The following is a 19,621-nucleotide window of genomic DNA, read 5'->3' as shown; positions in this document are numbered from 1 at the left end:
TCATGTGAGCACACAATAGTTTTACGTGAGCATGCGATAGTTTTATGTGAGCATGCAATAGTTTTACGTGAGCATGCGATAGTTTCATGTGAGCACACAATAGTTTTACGTGAGCATGCGATAGTTTCATGTGAGCACACAATAGTTTTACGTGAGCATGCGATAGTTTTATGTGAGCATGCAATAGTTTTATGTGAGCACGCGATAGTTTCATGTGAGCACGCGATAGTTTCATGTGAGCGCGCAATAGTTTCATGTGAGCACACAATAGTTTTACGTGAGCATGCGATAGTTTTATGTGAGCATGCAATAGTTTTATGTGAGCACGCGATAGTTTCATGTGAGCACGCGATAGTTTCATGTGAGCGCGCAATAGTTTCATGTGAGCACACAATAGTTTTACGTGAGCATGCGATAGTTTTATGTGAGCACGCGATAGTTTTATGTGAGCGCGCGATAGTTTCATGTGAGCACACAATAGTTTTACGTGAGCATGCGATAGTTTTATGTGAGCATGGGATAGTTTTATGTGAGCGCACGATAGTTTTATGTGAGTACGCAATAGTTTCACGTGAGCATGTGATAGTTTTATGTGAGCGAGCGATAGTTTCATGTGAGCACACAATAGTTTTACGTGAGCATGCGATCGTTTTATGTGAGCACGCGATAGTTTTATGTGAGCACGCGATAGTTTTATGTGAGTACCCAATAGTTTCACGTGAGCATGTGATAGTTTTATGTGAGCGAGCGATAGTTTCATGTGAGCACGCGACAGTTTTACGTGAGCACGCAATAGTTTTACGTGAGCATGTGATAGTTTTATGTGAGCAAACAATAGTTTTACGTGAGCATGCGATAGTTTTATGTGAGCACACAATAGTTTTACGTGAGCATGTGATAGTTTTATGTGAGCACACAATAGTTTTACGTGAGCATGCGATAGTTTTATGTGAGCATGCGACAGTTTCATGTGAGCACGCGATAGTTTCATGTGAGCACGCGATAGTTTCATGTGAGCACGCGATAGTTTCATGTGAGCACGCGATAGTTTCATGTGAGCACGTGATAGTTTCATGTGAGCACGCGATAGTTTTACGTGAGCATGCGATAGTTTTATGTGAGCACGCGACAGTTTCATGTGAGCACGCGATAGTTTCATGTGAGCACGCGATAGTTTCATGTGAGCACGTGATAGTTTCATGTGAGCACGCGATAGTTTTACGTGAGCATGCAATAGTTTCACGTGCGCACACGAAACTAAACTTTTTACATTTTTGCTCCATGTCCCCTTAGGGGCTCCGTACAAATGCAATCAAAATATATAACATAAACGTTTAATTTAACTCTATAAAAATGCACAATCTCTGCCCCAATTGGAACATTTACAACAACAAAGAAAAAAACTTTTTTTAAATAAAGAAAAATAAGTAATAAGGGGAAAATGTCAAATAAAATCAAGCTTATGATGACAACAGTCAAAGTCTTTAGTGTTTTAGCTGAGCTGGCAAAGGTTTTCTGCCAATCTATTTTGTCCAATCCATTTTCCAAATACAAAATATTTCCAAACCCATGATTTGCACCTGATAGTCACAACATCTTCTGCCTCTTAAGCTGTGTTTTCGATGCTACAACTGCTTTGTTGCTGCATTGCATTCACTTGCTGACACTAGCACATGAAAATAAATGAAAATGCGCACTTTGGCGGAAATGCATAGATGGAGGTTACGTCAAGGAATGATGATGCAGAGAGTGTCAAATTAAAGATACCTCATATCGATATTTTATGTGTGGCATCGATGCATCGTATCGTTAGAAATTTAATCAATGCATCAATCCACGCCTATGAGAAATAATGTTTGAGTTCATTTTTTTTAAGTTATCTTTTTCGCCATTTTGCCTTTATTTGATAGACAGTACGTAAGGAGAGGACAGGAAAGTATTGAGTGAAGAAATGGATACGTGATCGGCATAAATTTGAATTTGGAGTACTGCCCACTATAGTCTCCGCTCGGTTGTTGGAGTTCATTTTCAGATTTTTTTGTAATCTTTTGTTCATCTAATCACAGTTTTAGGTTTCAAAATTTTGACAGACTGTTGTCTTCTGTAACTTGTAATAAACACATACCTGTCACTGAAGGCTGTAGCTGTCGTAGGTTGTGTATATCTGTACGCTGCATAACCGCCCTGCAAACACAAACCACAAAACATATAACATACAAAAACATCTGTCTATCAAACACATTGCTACGTTTTATGATTTAATATTAATGTTGCATTTCTTTGCCACAGTCGCTCTTAACTGCTTAAAATCTGCTTTGAATCAATGTGTTGAACAAACTTTTTAATGTTTTTCACTTCATGTGTCACATCTGATCAACTCTTTCTGTTTTGGGACAGAGTGGTCTGTTTTCTTGTGATTTGGTGTTTTGTATCATAATCATGAGAGCAGGACGTGTGGGGTGGAGATCAGATCATCTGTCTGCAGGCTCATCACTAATAACCAACATTAATCAGTACGTCAGAAGATACTTCAGTCCAGTAACCACACAAAACATTCGTGCATGTTCAGATCAAACCAGCAGGAGGAGCTACAGCACTCACAAACATCCCCGATACCTTCTCTTTAGAGATCCTCTGAATGTGAGATATAGCTTGATAACTGCATATAAATTAGGTCCAGAAAGTTTTATGTGCATCGAGCGAATCTGTGACGGTCAGCAGAGCTCTACGCAGGGCTGCTGTATTATTTAACAAGAGCTTTTCACACGCTGCAAGATGCCCAAGGCACATGGATGTTCACGAATGCTGAGAGAAGGTTAAAATCAGACGGTTTAGTCAGTGAGACTCAAATTTAAAAACATTTCTCGTTCTCAGCTTAGGAGGCTAAATGAAGCCAAAACTATTTTTAGGGGTTAAAGTAGATACACATAGAACAAAACACAGAGCTAAAACAATAACATTGACAGTGTAACTTTTCATATTCAATTGACTAACTTCTTGGCAAATCTGAGCTCACAAAAATACAAGCATACAGGCACAAGGAGCAGATTTGAAATTTCCAGCTATTAAAAAACAAACAAACAAACAAAATGTAATGTTGTTTGACAATGCAACATTTAGAAAGATTGCAAATAAAATTGTATTGAATACTGAACGTATTGCTAGTTTACCCATCGTCTGTCATACCAGTTTTGGCAATAGAACTAAATGGCACATTTGATGAAGATGTTGGAACGTATGAAATCAGGTTAGAGGTGGAGCGGGGAATTGTGAGGTCACATGACCCCTCCCCTTTGTTCCCGTGGGGACAGGAAGTGAGGAGGAGCAGCCGTAGTAAACTTCCTGTGGGACTCTGCTGATTGGAGCCCACGCCTGCAAACACGCGGGGTAATAAATCAGACTGTCACCACCTCTGCCCCAATACACAGCACATGCCTCTTATCAGGACACTGTGAACGAGAGCGCACGCTTTACGATCCTAAATATGGTAACAAAACGTACTGTTGAGAAAAGAATTAATGAAGACAAAACGAGACGAGAGAAGATGAGAGCAAATGAGATGAGCTGAGGGAAAGAAAGATGAGAGGATCAGAAAGTGAGATAAAATGAGAAGAGAGTATGAGAGGAGATGAGATAAAATAAGACGAGATCATGAGGTGAGATGAAATAAAATGAGCCGGGAGTATGAGAATAACAATAACTTTCATTTTAAACAGCGTCTTTAAAGGAGCTTTTCAAGACACTTTACATAAAACAAACAAATAACAGAGTAAAACAAGTTTGACGCTTGTGTGTGTATAAGGTTAAAAGTGCAGACAGATAATCGTGGGCCAGACCATGCAGTGCCTTATATGTAAGCATGAGGACTTTAAAATCAACTCGGAACCTTACAGGAAGCCAGAGCAAGGACTTAAGAATTGGTTTGATATGCTCATTTTGCCTGACTCTGGTCAGGATCCTAGCAGCTGGATTTTGCAAACATTGCAGTTTGATAAGTGTTGATTTAGGAACCCCAGCCAGAAGTGCATTGCAATAGTCAATGCGGAAAAACAGAAAAGTATTAATAAGCCTTTCCGTCACAGAAAGGGATGACATAGAGCACAGTCAATATTTATGAGATGAAAAAATGAGTTCTTTACAGTGTACCAAACATGAGGCTCAAGTCAAACTTGAATTAAAAATTACTCAGAGATTTTTTTATTTGGTTTCTAGAACAGAGTCATCTACGTTTAAAAATAGCGAACCAGCATTACAAAGCTGATCGGAGAGGTGAGAGTATAAGAGTGAGAGATGAGACAAGACAATGAGGTAAGATGAAATGAGACAAGAGTATGAGAGTAGATGAGATACAATTAGACACAATAATGAGGTGAGGGGAGATAAAAGGAGACAAGAGTATGAGAGTAGATAAGATAAAATGAGACGAGAGCATGAGAGTGGATGAGATAAAATGAGACGAGAGTATAAGAGAAGATATGACGTAATAGTAGAGTATAAGAGTGAGAGATGAGACAAGACAATGAGGTGAGATGAAATGAGATGAGAGTATGAGAGTAGATGAGATACAATTAGACACGATAATGAGGTGAGGGGAGATAAAAGGAGAAAGGAGTATGAGAGTAGATGAGATAAATTGAGACGAGAGTATGAGAGTAGATGAGATAAAATAAGATGAGAGTATAAGGGTAGATGAGATACAATGAGACAAGACAATAATGTGAGATGAGATCAAATGAGACAAGAGTATGAGAGTAGATGAGATAAAATGGGATGAGAGTATAAGGGTAGATGAGATAAAATAAGACAAGAGTATGAGAGGAGATGAGATAAAATAATATGAGAGTGTAAGGGTAGATGAGATAAAATAAGACAAGAGTATAAGAGAGTACAAGAGTACGAGAGTAGATGAGATAAAATGAGACTAGAGTATGAGAGTAGATGAGATAAATTGAGACGAGAGTATGAGGGTAGATGAGATAAAATGAGATGAGAGTATAAGGGTAGATGAGATCAAATGAGACGAGAGTATAAGAGAGTACAAGAGTACGAGAGTAGATAAGATAAAATGAGAACAGAGTATAAGGGTAGATGAGATAAAATGAGACAAGACAATGAGGTGAGGTAAGATAAAATAAGACGAGAGTATGAGAGTAGATGAGATAAAATGAGACAAAGAGGTAAGATGAGATAAAATGAGACAAGACAAAGAGGTGAGATAAAATGAGACAAAGAGGTAAGATGAGATAAAATGAGACAAGACAATGAGGTGAGGTAAGATAAAATGAGACGAGAGTATGAGAGTAGATGAGATAAAATGAGACAAAGAGGTAAGATGAGATAAAATGAGACAAGACAAAGGTGAGGTAAGATAAAACGAGACAAGAGTATTAGAGTATATGAGATACAATGACACGAGAGTATGAGAGTAGATGAGATAAAATAAGACGAGAGTAGGTGAGATAAATTGAGAAAAGACAATGAGGTGAGGTGAGGTGAGGTAAGATAAGATAAAATGAGACAAGAGTATGAGAGTAGATGAGATAAAATGAGACGAGAGTAGGTGAGATAAATTGAGAAAAGACAATGTGGTGAGGTAAGATAAGATAAAATGAGACGAGAGCATGAGAGTGGATGAGATAAAATGAGACAAGAGTATAAGAGTAGATGAGATAAAATGAGACGAGAGTATGAAAGTAGATGAGATAAAATGAGATGAGAGTTTAAGAGTAGATGAGATAAAATGAGACTAGAGTATGAGAGTAGATGAGATAAATTGGGACGAGAGCATGAGTGTAGATTAGATAAAATGAGATAAGAGTATAAGGGTAGATGAGATAAAATGAGACGAGAGTATAAGAGAGTACAAGAGTACGAGAGTAGATAAGATAAAATGAGACGAGAGTAAGAGAGTAGATGAGATAAAATGAAAGTATGAGAGGAGATAAGATAAAATGAGACGACAGTATGAGAGAAGATATGACGTAATAAGACAAGAGTATGAGAATAGATGAGATAAAACGAGACAAGAGAAATATCTTGTCTTTCAGATAACTTAGGTTCAGTGTGTGGCCATTATCAGGTCTTCACACTGCAGTCTCAGGTGAGAGTTGAATGTGTTTGTGTGTGTTTTTGTGTATTGTGGGAGAAGATAAATCCTGCTATCTGAACCTGCTTGGTCTTATCATGATTTACTTGTGGCCAGAGAAACACACAGCAGATCTGAGACAATACAGGAGATTCACATTCACCTGCCTGATGGTTACAGTGAGAAACTTTGTCAAATAAACACCTGCCACAAATTTCCCTCAAACACTTAAGGGAGATGTTGGACTTTTACAGGAACAGTCCTTCAAAACGACAACTCTGTCATCATTTACTCAACACACCCCATGTGTAGGGCTTTCTTCTGTTTGGTGAACACAGCAGGTAATGGGTGTGTTATGCTACAAAAGAGACATTAGGGCCCCCAAACAGTCATTCACATGACTTATGTGCTGTATACCAAACCTTCATAACCCATTTGTGTGAGGATCTTCTGCATTTGTGTTCCTCATGAGAACATCATACAGGTTTACAACCACGCAAGAGTGAGTAAATGATGACAGAAAGTTCACAGTTGTTTTTATTTATGTGTGAAGTGTTTCTGTAAAAAGGCCTTGTGCCGAGTAACACTGCATATGTGAATAAAACACCATTGACTGTATTATATCTGGCTTGTTTAAGTGTAAGGATAGTGAAACAGTTCGTGGTAAATGGATGGGATGCAGAATATTTTGTTATTAGTTTCTTGACACAACACGTGTGCTTAATCAAAGCCAAAACAAAGAATGAAACACAAAGTGACTCACATAGATCTCAGCGCCGTAGAATCCATCCTGATACAGAACTCTGTGTGAGAGAAACAGATAAGACAATAAATGCATCAGATTAAAAGCCCTCACAGAGCAGAATTTAGTCATGTAACCACATGAAATAAATCACTTTGACTCAGAACTCAAAGTAAATTCAAATTCAACATGATCAGAGATTATATGGATGCAAGAGATCAGGTCCAAATCCATGTTTCTGTCATGCTGAGATGTCTTCATCTGGTTAGTTTGTTATATTGTTTGCTTTAGTAAGCAGAGGACTCACGCTCCATAGGCCGGGATAGGTGGAGGAGGTGGGGCCGTACGGAAGGGGTTATAAACGGCTCGACCTCTTCCTCTCAGATGAGCACCTCTGTAGGTCACTGTCGCCCCTGCTGTGGGGTACGGGAAACCCGTCACTGTCAAGACAGAAACACAAATACATTTAGGAGAATACAAGATGGTTACCAAGTTAGTTCACCCCGGCACTGATATTTCAATGACTAGAACTGAATGCATGGTTTTGTATATCTGTGGATCTTTACAGATATCTGTACAGTAACTGATATGAACAGTGTATGCTGCCTTAGCCAAAAAACATTAAACTACAGATAAATATGACCGAAGTCTGTTCTGCTAGTCTTCCTGTGAGAAAGTGAATAATCTTCACACATCTTCACTACTTAATGTGCAAAGCAACAATAAGAGATACACTCATCGAGAGAGATCGGACATGATCTGACACAGTCATTTATCATTATTTACTTCATCTCATATAATTTCAAACCACTGTCAGTTTCTTCCTTGGGGCACAAAAGATAAAATGATGATATGACATCAGACCATTAGTAATATCCTAAATGGTGCTGAATGGTTTAATGTCCTGGCTTTTTGTCCTGGCAGCTTGGCCACAAATTTGCCATAATGTCATTTTATAGAAAAGAGAAGCCTGGCCTTATTCTGTGCACCTTGGCACAAAGAGTATGGGTTTGAAATGACATGACAGAATCACAACAGAATGATCATTTTGTACGAGGCTATTAGAGAAATCCTCATCTGTGTGTCAATGGCAGCTGTCCATGGTGCTGAAACTCGGGCAGCTGTCCATGGTGCTGAAACATGGTGCCCTCTTTTACTCTCTATATTTCTCTCTGTGTATAAGTATCTCAATTTTTAATGTCAATTTAAAGAATCTTTATTGGCATGATTTTGTCACTTACAATATTGCCAAAGCATTATACAAAAAACATACAGTAACACAATAATAAGAACATTAAGGTGGAATTAAGCTAAGGTGCTGGATGATGGATGAAGTACTATTGCAAATAAAGTCAAATAAAATAGAATCAGAGGACATTTACAATAGAAAATAGACTTTGAAATATAAACATTTGAAGTATACAAATTTACATTTATGGAGGCACATGGGAGGTAGAATAGAAGTACTATACAAGATCAGGGCTGTAGATTGTTTCTGAGGGTGTGTAACTGATAAATGAATTTAGCAGCAGCTAATGGGTCTTCTCTCTCTCTCTCTCTCTCTCTCTCTCTCTCTCTCTCTCTCTCTCTCTCTCTCTCTCTCTCTCTCTCCTAAGCCTAAATGTTGCCTGTTTTCTTTGAGTCGTCTAAAATGATATTCCATGTGAAGAGATGTAGAGTAAGACAGTAGTGAGTAAAACAGGAGGCTCTCTGCGATCATTACCTCACACTCATCACTAAAAGCTCATGGGATAGTTTGGGTTGCAAACAACAAAGAAGAACGAGGAACCCGGCGCCACAAAGACTTCTATCAGCCTTTATATACACACATACAACTCATAACACACCCATACAGATGACCTCACATACACACAACTCAAAACACACCCGGGTGAGATTCTCATGAAATTCAGATTTAAAAGGTGTCCAGCATCAGAATTTTTAAAAAACCCTTGAAGACAATTTTTTTGCACATATAAGATTAAAGCTCACGTAACACACGCTGTTTCTGCATTTCTGATGTTAATCTGGAGTACCTATAGAGTAGTATGACATCCTTTATATCTCCGAAGAGTCTTTAGTTTAATCAGATTTATAAAAGAAAGATTAGCTTTACCGAATCTTTCCGATAACGTACGAAAAAATGAAGAAGGAGGAGTTATACCGCGGGAGGAGCGAGTATGAGTCATGCAACACTATACAACACTGTTTTAACTTGATTCACTACATGTTCGTGTCATTTATATAATATGCAAGCGACTATTTCCAACATAAGACAGAAGTCTTACTTACCGCGTACAACTCGTCATGACCCGGTTGGGAAAATCCAGCGCATCAAACACACACGCAAAACTCCGCTGTTACACCGGATAATAAACTATATCCATCGTTTTTTATAAGGCTGTATTTCTTCTTACATCCAAAAACACACTTCTTCTTTCGTGCCATTGTTGAGTTTTGAAATTAAACAAAGCTGTGTGGTGTGATAAGATGTTTGCAAGTTCTAGCGTCTCCCGGTGATTGACGGGTGGGCGGGGTTTTCCGGGGGAAGTGCCCATATAAAGAAGTGATACGTATAGAAAACCCCTGAAACGTCAGTTGGACCTGTAATCGAAAAAAACTTTCCGAAAATTGTACGAACCCTGGCAAAGTGCAAGTCCAACTGCTTTTTTGACACTTTGCCTACGTTTAGCATGAGGAAACAACTCTATAACGGTGTTAATAAGTCAGAATGCTTGAAATACCATTGAACCCCCCCCCCCTTAAGGTCTGAACTTTAAAAAAAATATTTCCTATAGAATTATTTACATTTTTTAGATTATCATTAACAAAAGTTATCATTACCACAACATGATATTACATTAAATATATGCATTTACAAACTCATGTTTCGGGAAAGAGAACTAAAAAGTTGACAAACAAAATTTCAACTTTTATCTGGAGAGAAAAAAAGAACTGCTAACCTGGAAGCCATCCTGAGTGTCGCAGTCAATTATGTCCCTTCCAACTATTTTTTTTATTAATGTTAGTTCCTTGAGAGGTTAAACAATGATTGAAAATTGTTGCGGAGGATGAGAAAATTGTACTTGTACCAAATACCACATGTTTCTTTACTGTAAATGTTTATAGTATAACATGCACTGAAGCTTTTTATTTTTTAGTTTTTTTAATTATAAATATTTCCATGTCAAAGAACACAAACCCAGTCATGGACAGGTTGCGGTAATAAAAATGTTCCCCTTAAATGTGGAAAAAACAACAAAATTGGTTTGTATGATGTCATTTGAAATCATGTGCAAAATAGTACATGAAGAGATGTTTGTAACTGTATGCTTATTATTTTGATAGCATTTACTTTTTTATCGAAATGTTTCATGACACCTCATAAGTGTAATTTCGCGACAATCACCCACCCATACAAATGAGCTCACAAACACACAACTGAAAACACACCCATACAAATGAGCTCACAAACACACAACTCAAAACACATCCATACAAATGACCTCACACACACTAAGTCATCAACAAACACAAAACTTTTGTTGACTGTTTACACTGCTACGTAGTCAGGGTCAAATTATCCAATGGGCATTATGGGCACAGCCCAGGGCCCTACGCGCACTTGGGGCCCAAGCAACGGGAAGAAAATTAAATAAAAAAAATCTAAATAATGAAATAATTTTTCAAGATGTGTGACCTGTCCCCCTATGCAGGTCCCTGCTTGCAACTAAAATATCTACATGCATTGATATAGTCCTACAAGTTGTGATCATAGGCTGCAAAGTGTAAATCCTGTAAAGGTAGAGGTGTTTCTAACAAAAATAACCATATAATACATATAATTTGGGGGGCCTACAAGACATTGTGCCCAGGGGCCTCCAAATTCTTAATCCGGCATACAGACACAAAAATGTCCAAATACCACCATGTAGATATCTTCAAAGTCTAAGACCCCTGCATTATTTTCCCTTCAGCTGTAGCTCTCAAATCATGTTGATACATAGACATTTTTTTAATGTAAACAAAACACACAATGTGATCTCGTGCATCTAATAACTAAAAAGCAACACATTATGTTGTATATAACCAGTCTTGAGAAGTCAACAGTGCAAGCAGGGCTTGTGAATGATAAAAAAATGGACATCTTAGGCCGAACCGTCTCTTTATTCCTCAGCTGTAAGAAACAGGTTTGTGGCTGCAGGCTGGACTGCAGGACGGAAGCAAACTGCTGAACATATGTTGATGTTTAGTCCTGATAAACTGTTAGGCAGAGTCTGGAAAACTCAACAGCTGGTGTTGGAAGAGACCCTCCATCCCCACCGATACAGAGTGGACGTGTGTGTGCCGTCGAGTGTGTGTTATTTAAAGACTTTGACTCTGAACACATTTAAGTGTAATGGGCAGAACTCTGATATGGACCGTGAACTTCTCCCAGATGAAATGATAGCAGCTTGCCTCATCAGAATGAAGAGGGTTCATATAACACACGGCTATCAAACCGGAGAAAGCCCTCGTGAGTGTGTCTCAATGGACAATTACACAAACAACCTGCACCGTATTTCATTTTCATCCATCCACACCATCTGATAACTCATTCTGTATGGTTCTTTCCTCCAGAACATAACCAGAACCGCATATTAATCGAATTCAAACCATTTAAGCATTACTGTATTATTATAATCTATCTGTAGTCTGATGTTATCTGCAAGGTTCTGGTGAACGAGTTTGCCGGCGTCACACGCTCGCATACGGCTCTCTCGAGCTCGTTTCATTTTCCTTATGAAAGACTTTTACAGTCATTGAGACTTGAGGGCAAATCAGAACGGACTCATTTAGCAAAACAGAGCGCCGAGAATATGAACTAAAGCCAATTACAGCACTGAATCCTTCATTTGTTCGACTGAAGAATTTTACAGAGTAAAATCCGTGACTGCTGATCAAATTGAGCCTAGAGCTAACTAGCAGCGCTAATGATACGACCACCATCTGACTCCAATAAATTAACACCCAGGTTATGATGTGTTCACTGGCGTGTGTTTTTATCGCTGAAAGGAATCAACATGGCATCTAGTTTAGGTAATAGCATGTTTGCGTGAACGGTTTTATTGGACGCGTGGTTCAGGACTGCTAACACAACGGTCTTAGGTTTAGCTTGGTGAAGTGGAAAATGACTGACATCAGCATTGAGCCTCCGAGCGTGATGTTTAACCCCAGCTCGCCCCGGGCGACAATCAACCTGTACTACATGTGCTCCTTTGGGCTATCAGCATTCATCATTCATCTTCTTTTGGTAAAAAAAGGCAAATCATATGAAAACAATCAAATATTTTCTTATAACACAAGACTTGAATGACAAAATGTAGACATTTAATCAATCAGAACGGTGTTCTCTACAATGATGTTTACTAAGGGAAAAATCACAACTATTCAAAAACCTCTGACCTTAAATATTAGATTTAACATTTATTTATATTTATGCATTAATCTAGTGCAACTTAAAGGGCATTGAATATGAATCGAGTCTGTGACCTTTGAGCTGCTAACTCAATGCTTTATGAATTGAACGACAGTAAAACTCTGTCCTTCACTCGTCCTTCACCCCTGCAGAAGTTAATGATGCCTTAAATTACAGTTTGTTGATGAAAAATATGCTGCTTTTTCTGTATGACTGCACTTCACATTGAGGATGATATAACAGGAAAGCATAAATCCACATAGGAATACATGTACGCATTTGGCAGACTCGTTTAGCCGAAACGACTTACAAGATGTACATTTTCCAGCATGTGTTCCCTGGGATTGAAACCACAATCTTTTGTGTTGCTAAAACAATACTCTACCATTAAGTGACAGGAACAGCAGCTAGCAACACCTTAACATCCATAGAGTAATGGCCTGGCAACCACTAAGAACAGCCTAGTAACCACTTAGCAACTGCACAACACCTTAACAAACCATAAAAATGCTCAAGCAACCACCCAAAATACCTTAGTAACCATCTAGCAACTGCACAATACCTAATAAACATAGGGCAATGCCCTGGTAACCACCAAAAATATCATACTTACCACCTACAATCACACAATACCTTTACATCCATAGAGTAATGGCCTGGCAACCACTAAGAACAGCCTAGTAACCACTTAGCAACTGCACAACACCTTAACAAACCATAGAGCAATGCCTGGCAACAACTCACTACACCCGAGTTACCACCTAGCAGCTGCACAACATCTTAACAATCACAAAGAAATTCTCTGGCAACCACCCAAAACCCCTTGGTAACCACCTAGCAACAGCACAACACCTTAACAACCATAAAAATGCTCAAGAAATCACCCAAATACCTTAGTAACCATCTAGCAACTCACAATACATTACAAACATATAGCAATGCCCTGGTAACCACCAAAAATATCATACTTACCACCTACAATCACACAACACCTTAACATCCGTAGAGTAATGGCCTGGCAACCACTAAGAACAGCCTAGTAACCACTTAGCAACTGAACAACACCTTAACAAACCATAGAGCAATGCCCTGGCAACAACTCACTACACCTGAGTTACCACCTGGCACCTGCACAACATCTTAACAATCACAAAGAAATGCTCTGGCAACCACCCAAAACGCCTTGGTAACCACCTAGCAACAGCACAACACCTTAACAACCATAAAAATGCTCAAGAAATCACCCAAATACCTTAGTAACCATCTAGCAACTCACAATACATTACAAACATATAGCAATGCCCTGGTAACCACCAAAAATATCATACCACCTACAATCAAACAACACCTTAACATCCGTAGAGTAATGGCCTGGCAACCACTAAGAACAGCCTAGTAACCACTTAGCAACTGAACAACACCTTAACAAACCATAGAGCAATGCCCTGGCAACAACTCACTACACCTGAGTTACCACCTGGCACCTGCACAACATCTTAACAATCACAAAGAAATGCTCTGGCAACCACCCAAAACGCCTTGGTAACCACCTAGCAACAGCACAACACCTTAACAACCATAAAAATGCTCAAGAAATCACCCAAATACCTTAGTAACCATCTAGCAACTCACAATACATTACAAACATATAGCAATGCCCTGGTAACCACCAAAAATATCATACTTACCACCTACAATCAAACAACACCTTAACATCCGTAGAGTAATGGCCTGGCAACCACTAAGAACAGCCTAGTAACCACTTAGCAACTGAACAACACCTTAACAAACAATAGAGCAATGCCCTGGCAACAACTCACTACACCTGAGTTACCACCTGGCACCTGCACAACATCTTAACAATCACAAAGAAATGCTCTGGCAACCACCCAAAACGCCTTGGTAACCACCTAGCAACAGCACAACACCTTAACAACCATAAAAATGCTCAAGAAATCACCCAAATACCTTAGTAACCATCTAGCAACTCACAATACATTACAAACATATAGCAATGCCCTGGTAACCACCAAAAATATCATACTTACCACCTACAATCAAACAACACCTTAACATTCGTAGAGTAATGGCCTGGCAACCACTAAGAACAGCCTAGTAACCACTTAGCAACTGAACAACACCTTTACAAACAATAGAGCAATGCCCTGGTAACAACTCACTACACCTGAGTTACCACCTGGCACCTGCACAACATCTTAACAATCACAAAGAAATGCTCTGGCAACCACCCAAAACGCCTTGGTAACCACCTAGCAACAGCACAACACCTTAACAACCATAAAAATGCTCAAGAAATCACCCAAATACCTTAGTAACCATCTAGCAACTCACAATACATTACAAACATATAGCAATGCCCTGGTAACCACCAAAAATATCATACTTACCACCTACAATCACACAACACCTTAACATCCGTAGAGTAATGGCCTGGCAACCACTAAGAACAGCCTAGTAACCACTTAGCAACTGAACAACACCTTAACAAACCATAGAGCAATGCCCTGGCAACAACTCACTACACCTGAGTTACCACCTAGCACCTGCACAACATCTTAACAATCACAAAGAAATGCTCCGACAACCACCCAAAACACCTTGGTAACCACCTAGCAACAGCACAACACCTTAACAACCATAAAAAAGCTCAAGCAACCACCCAAAATACCTTAGTAACCATCTAGCAACTGCACAATACATTACAAACATATAGCAATGCCCTGGTAACCACCAAAAATATCCTACTTACCACCTACAATCACACAATACCTTAACATCCATAGAGTAATGGCCTGGCAATCACCAAGAACAGCCTAATAACCACCTAGCAACCGCACAACACCTTTACAACCATAAACAAACATAGAGTTATCAAAGCAAAGAATGCAAAAGAAGTGCTGCATGGGGTGTGAATTCCTGATCTCGGTGCTCTTTGGATGTAAGGGGTAATTTACTTAAAGAATTTCCAAGGCACTTGAAGGATGTAGAAAAAAGTCAAAAAGCCTTTATTTCATCATGACTTAATATTTTATAAACAGGTGACAAATACACCTACACGTTGCAGCTTACAAGTCTTCTTCAGAGTGAGAGTAACAAACCTAATCTCAATTTCATTTTGAGCAGCAATTAATTAGTCATTTAACAATCACCTGGTCGTGCTGTGCAAGGCAGCCTGAAGACATACTTTAGAGTTACACCCTGCCAACCATCCAAAACACCCTGGTAACCACCTAGAAACTGCACAACACATTTACCACAACAGAAAATGCCCTGGCAACCACCTGGAACAACCTAGTAACCATCTAGCAAATGCAAAACACCTTAACAACCATAAAGTAATACTCCAGCAACCATCCAATATACCTTAATAACCATCTAGCAACCGCACAACACCTTAACAACCACAAGGAAAGTTCCTGTCAACCACTTGGAACACCCTAACCATCTGGCAAAAGCACAACACCTTAACAACCATAGAGCAATGCCCTGGCAACCACCCCCAACAAACCCTACTAACCATCTAGCAATCACACAACAACTTAACAAACCCAGGAAATGCCGTGGCAACCACCCAAAACACCCTGGTGTCCAATTGGCAACCTCACAACACCTTAACAATCTGGTGGGGCGGCACAGTGGCTCAGTGGGTTCACACCAGACGCGGTAGAGGCGTCAAGTGCGAGTGATTTCAATGTTCAGTAAATATGAAGACGCGTTGACGCGCATCTGGAGTTCTCAAGGTGCGATTGAGGCGTTTAGCGTGGCATGGTAGACGCGATTCCGCCTCATTCATGCGTCTAGTTTGCGCTAATGGGAACACGCAAGTTGAAATTTTTTTACTTTGGTTGAAAAACTTGCCATGTTAACCAATCAGGAGCTTGCTCTAGTAGTGACGTGATTACAGGAAGTAAATGCAGTTGCAGAAGCCCCTCCCATGACGCAAATTTCCGCGTGAATGAAGCGAGTAAACTCAAAATGTTCAAGTGGCAAATTTGATGTGGTAGACGTGAATTTGACATCTCAAGCACGGCTGGTGTGAACCCACAGTTACAGCAAGAATGTCCCAGGTTCAAGACCCGCCTAGGTCAGGTGGCCTTTCTGTGTGGAGTTTGCATGTTCTCCCTGTGTCAGTTTACTTAGGCCATGTTTACATTAGAGCATTTGCATTTTAAAACGGCATTTTAAAATGAAAACGATCCTCGTTTATACTGGCATTTTAAAAAGAATCTTCATCCACACTATACACCACCATAAACGCATGAAACATGACCAATCACATAACTGGGCATGCGCATAAAAGTGTAAAATAACTTATTACTCTAATAATAGCTTACCTTTGCGCATTTACGCAGCCTAGGGGTGTGTGATATTGACAAAAAGTCATACATGGGTCCTTTGCTGGCAACTATAACAGACACTATTTTTTTACCTATAAAAATGTGTTTGGGAAAGTCTTATACTGTTCTATCTACCCCCTACAACATATTAATATGATTAATAGGTTAATTTTGATTTTATAACTAAACAGAAAGGTCTTTATGATTTAAAAAGAAAGCATTCCAGTGAACAGTACTAAACAGTAGCGAACTTGAAGCAAAAATAAATTTTAGCAAATGCAAACTTCAATCAAACATAGTAAGAGGTGAAGTATTAATTTAGCCTACCAGAAATGCTTATTGCATAAATTTTTAAAAGTGTGCGAGGTCCGTGCACGTCCTCCGCTAGCAACACAGAATAGCTAAAAGCAAGCGCCTAAGAGCATTATATATTAATGACTTTGAGTTTATTGTTTTTATTAATTTATATTCACAAAACTTATCAACAAAACATCGATTAAAATTAAGAGACAAATTATCTGAAACGAAATTCATTTTAAAGTAGCAAACAAAACTTACATTAAACTGGAAAATAATGTCTGACCCATTACAATTCTCCCTTCATATTGGCCTTTACAACGCCTATATGGCATTTAAAATTACAGTCTATCTTTCGTAATAAGCTAACTAAATTTAAACAAAACAAACACTTATACTCTTCTAGCTCCCCCCTACAACATATTAATATGATTAATAGGTTAATTTTGATTTTATAACTAAACAGAAAGGTCTTTATGATTTAAAAAGAAAGCATTCAAGTGAACACTGAACAGTAGCGAACTTGAAGCAAAAATACATTTCAGCAAATTCAAACTTCAATCAAACATAGTAAGAGGTGAGTATTGCTTTAGCCTACCAGAAATGCTTATTGCATTAATTTTTAAAAGTGTGCGAGGTCCGTGCAAGTCCTCCGCTAGCAACACAGAAATAGCTATGCGCAAGCGCCTAAACGAGCATTATATTAATGACGTTGAGTTTATTGTTTTTATTAATTTATATTCACAAAACTTATCAACAAAACATCGATTAAAATTAAGAGACAAATTATCTGAAACGAAATTCATTTTAAAGTAGCAAACAAAACTTACATTAAACTGCAAAATAATGTCTGACCCATTACAATTCTCCCTTCATATTGGCCTTTACAACGCCTATATTGCGTTTAAAATTACAGTCTATCTTTCGTAAGCTAACTAAATTTAAACAAAACATAAACACATTACAACAATACTCAAACATTCATATAAAACAGACATTATCTATAAGGATACATGTTAAAACAATCCAATATTTAGCGTTTATAATAGCTGGTTGGTAGATGTTTACTATTTTTGGCAAAACCTCCGTAACAAACCAACATTTACATGAATAAAATAATTTTTACTTTGAAAATGCGCTGTCACGTTAACATCAGCTGTTCGTTTACATAAGACTCCGTCTACGTTCATTTACACTCAGAGCAACGTCTGAGTTCTCAAACTAAAACAGGGTCTTCAGCGTTTGCGAACGAATCCGTTTATGAGGGTCGAAAACGGTGATGTAGTGTATATGAAAGGCGTAAACGTAGCAAAAGTAACGCGTTTTAAAAGATAAACGCATTAATGTAAACATAGCCTTAGGGTACTCCGGTTTCCTCCCACAGGCCAAAAACATGCAAGTTAGGCAAATTGGAGATGCCAAAACTGTCCATCCCCCAACCTGTGTCTGGAAATAAACTTCAACTGTGTATGAATTAACCAGTTCTAGCCATGAATGTAGCCATAGATGCTGGAATGGCGTAAAGAATAAAGAAAGAAATGCCCTGGCAACCACTTGGAACACCTTACCATCTAGCAAACACCCAACACCATAACAACCCTAGAGCAATGCCCTGGCAATTACCCCAAACACCCTGGTAACCAATTAGCAAACTCCCAACACCTTAATAACCATAGCAGCAGCCATATCACCCTGTAGCCCAAGACAGCTTGCCCACTGAAGCTAAGTAGGGCTGGGTCTGGTCGGTATTGGATGGGAGACCTCCTGGGAAAACCAGGTTGCTGCTGGTAGAGGTGTTAGTGAGACCAGCAGGGGGTGCTCACAATGTTGTCCGTGTGGGTCCTCACACCCCAGTATAGTAAAGGGGACACTATACTTTCCAAAAAAGCACCGTCCTTCGGATGAGATGTTAAACCGAGGTCCTGACTCTCTGTGGTCATTAAAAATCCCAGGATGTCATTCAAAAAAAGAGTAGGGGGGTGTGCCCTGGCATCCTGGCCAAACTTGCCCATTGGACTAGTAAACATCCGCTCATATACTAACTGGCTATAATACTCAGTCTCCTCTCCACTAATAGGCTGGTATGTGGTGGGCGTTCTGCCGCAATATGGCTGACTATATAAATGTAACGTATTATAATTATTATTATAGAGAAATGCCCTGACAACCACACAAACCCCCCTGGTAACCACTTAGCAACCGCAGTTGTGTGTTGATACTTACTGTTTCTTCAGAAAATGAAACTATACTTAAAAACAGCTCATTCAAAAATCTTTATGATTATTAACAACACTACACTACCACAAGCTCATTAACATCGGCCCATCAACATCTACTCAAGATATTCAAACACTTTCTGGTGTTGCTGTTACTCGTTCACATGCAAAGAAGTCACAACAGGAAAATAATAGAGGTCACTTACACATAAAATCACCGCCTGTTTATTTCTAAATGTCTGAGGTGAACGATGGTCATTAAAATGATGTTTTGGTACACATGTTACAGCATCTGTCAAAAACTTCAATTTCCAATCAGTGTTTCTCACCTGCGTAGAGCTCAGGTGCATAAACGGCTCCAACAACTGGATTCAGTTTCCAACCTAAAGAGAGACAGACCGATAAAAACCTCCAGCAAACACTTCTGCTTAACAGATCCCACTGGGGTTAAAATAACATCTGTCA

At 39.0% G+C, this 19,621-nt stretch overlaps 1 protein-coding gene across 7 annotated transcripts in view; it reads right to left on the bottom strand.

Annotated features, from left to right (window-relative positions):
• The window catches only part of LOC135768879 (RNA binding protein fox-1 homolog 3-like), a 291,731-nt gene that overhangs the window by 12,033 nt on the left and 260,077 nt on the right, over nucleotides 1-19,621 (bottom strand). For all 7 annotated transcript variants that reach the window (XM_065278235.1, XM_065278237.1, XM_065278234.1 and 4 more), the window contains 4 exons: nucleotides 19,486-19,539; nucleotides 7,135-7,267; nucleotides 6,849-6,888; nucleotides 2,126-2,184 (listed from right to left, as the gene is read on the bottom strand). In XM_065278235.1, the coding sequence (XP_065134307.1) occupies nucleotides 2,126-2,184; nucleotides 6,849-6,888; nucleotides 7,135-7,267; nucleotides 19,486-19,539 (286 nt within the window). The remainder of the gene's footprint in view (nucleotides 1-2,125; nucleotides 2,185-6,848; nucleotides 6,889-7,134; nucleotides 7,268-19,485; nucleotides 19,540-19,621) is intronic.

This window comes from Paramisgurnus dabryanus, chromosome 3 (assembly GCF_030506205.2).
Source record: "Paramisgurnus dabryanus chromosome 3, PD_genome_1.1, whole genome shotgun sequence".
Lineage (NCBI taxonomy): Eukaryota > Metazoa > Chordata > Actinopteri > Cypriniformes > Cobitidae > Paramisgurnus > Paramisgurnus dabryanus.
The sequence above is the reverse complement of the archived record's forward strand: the minus strand, read 5'-3'. Positions and strand labels throughout refer to the sequence as shown.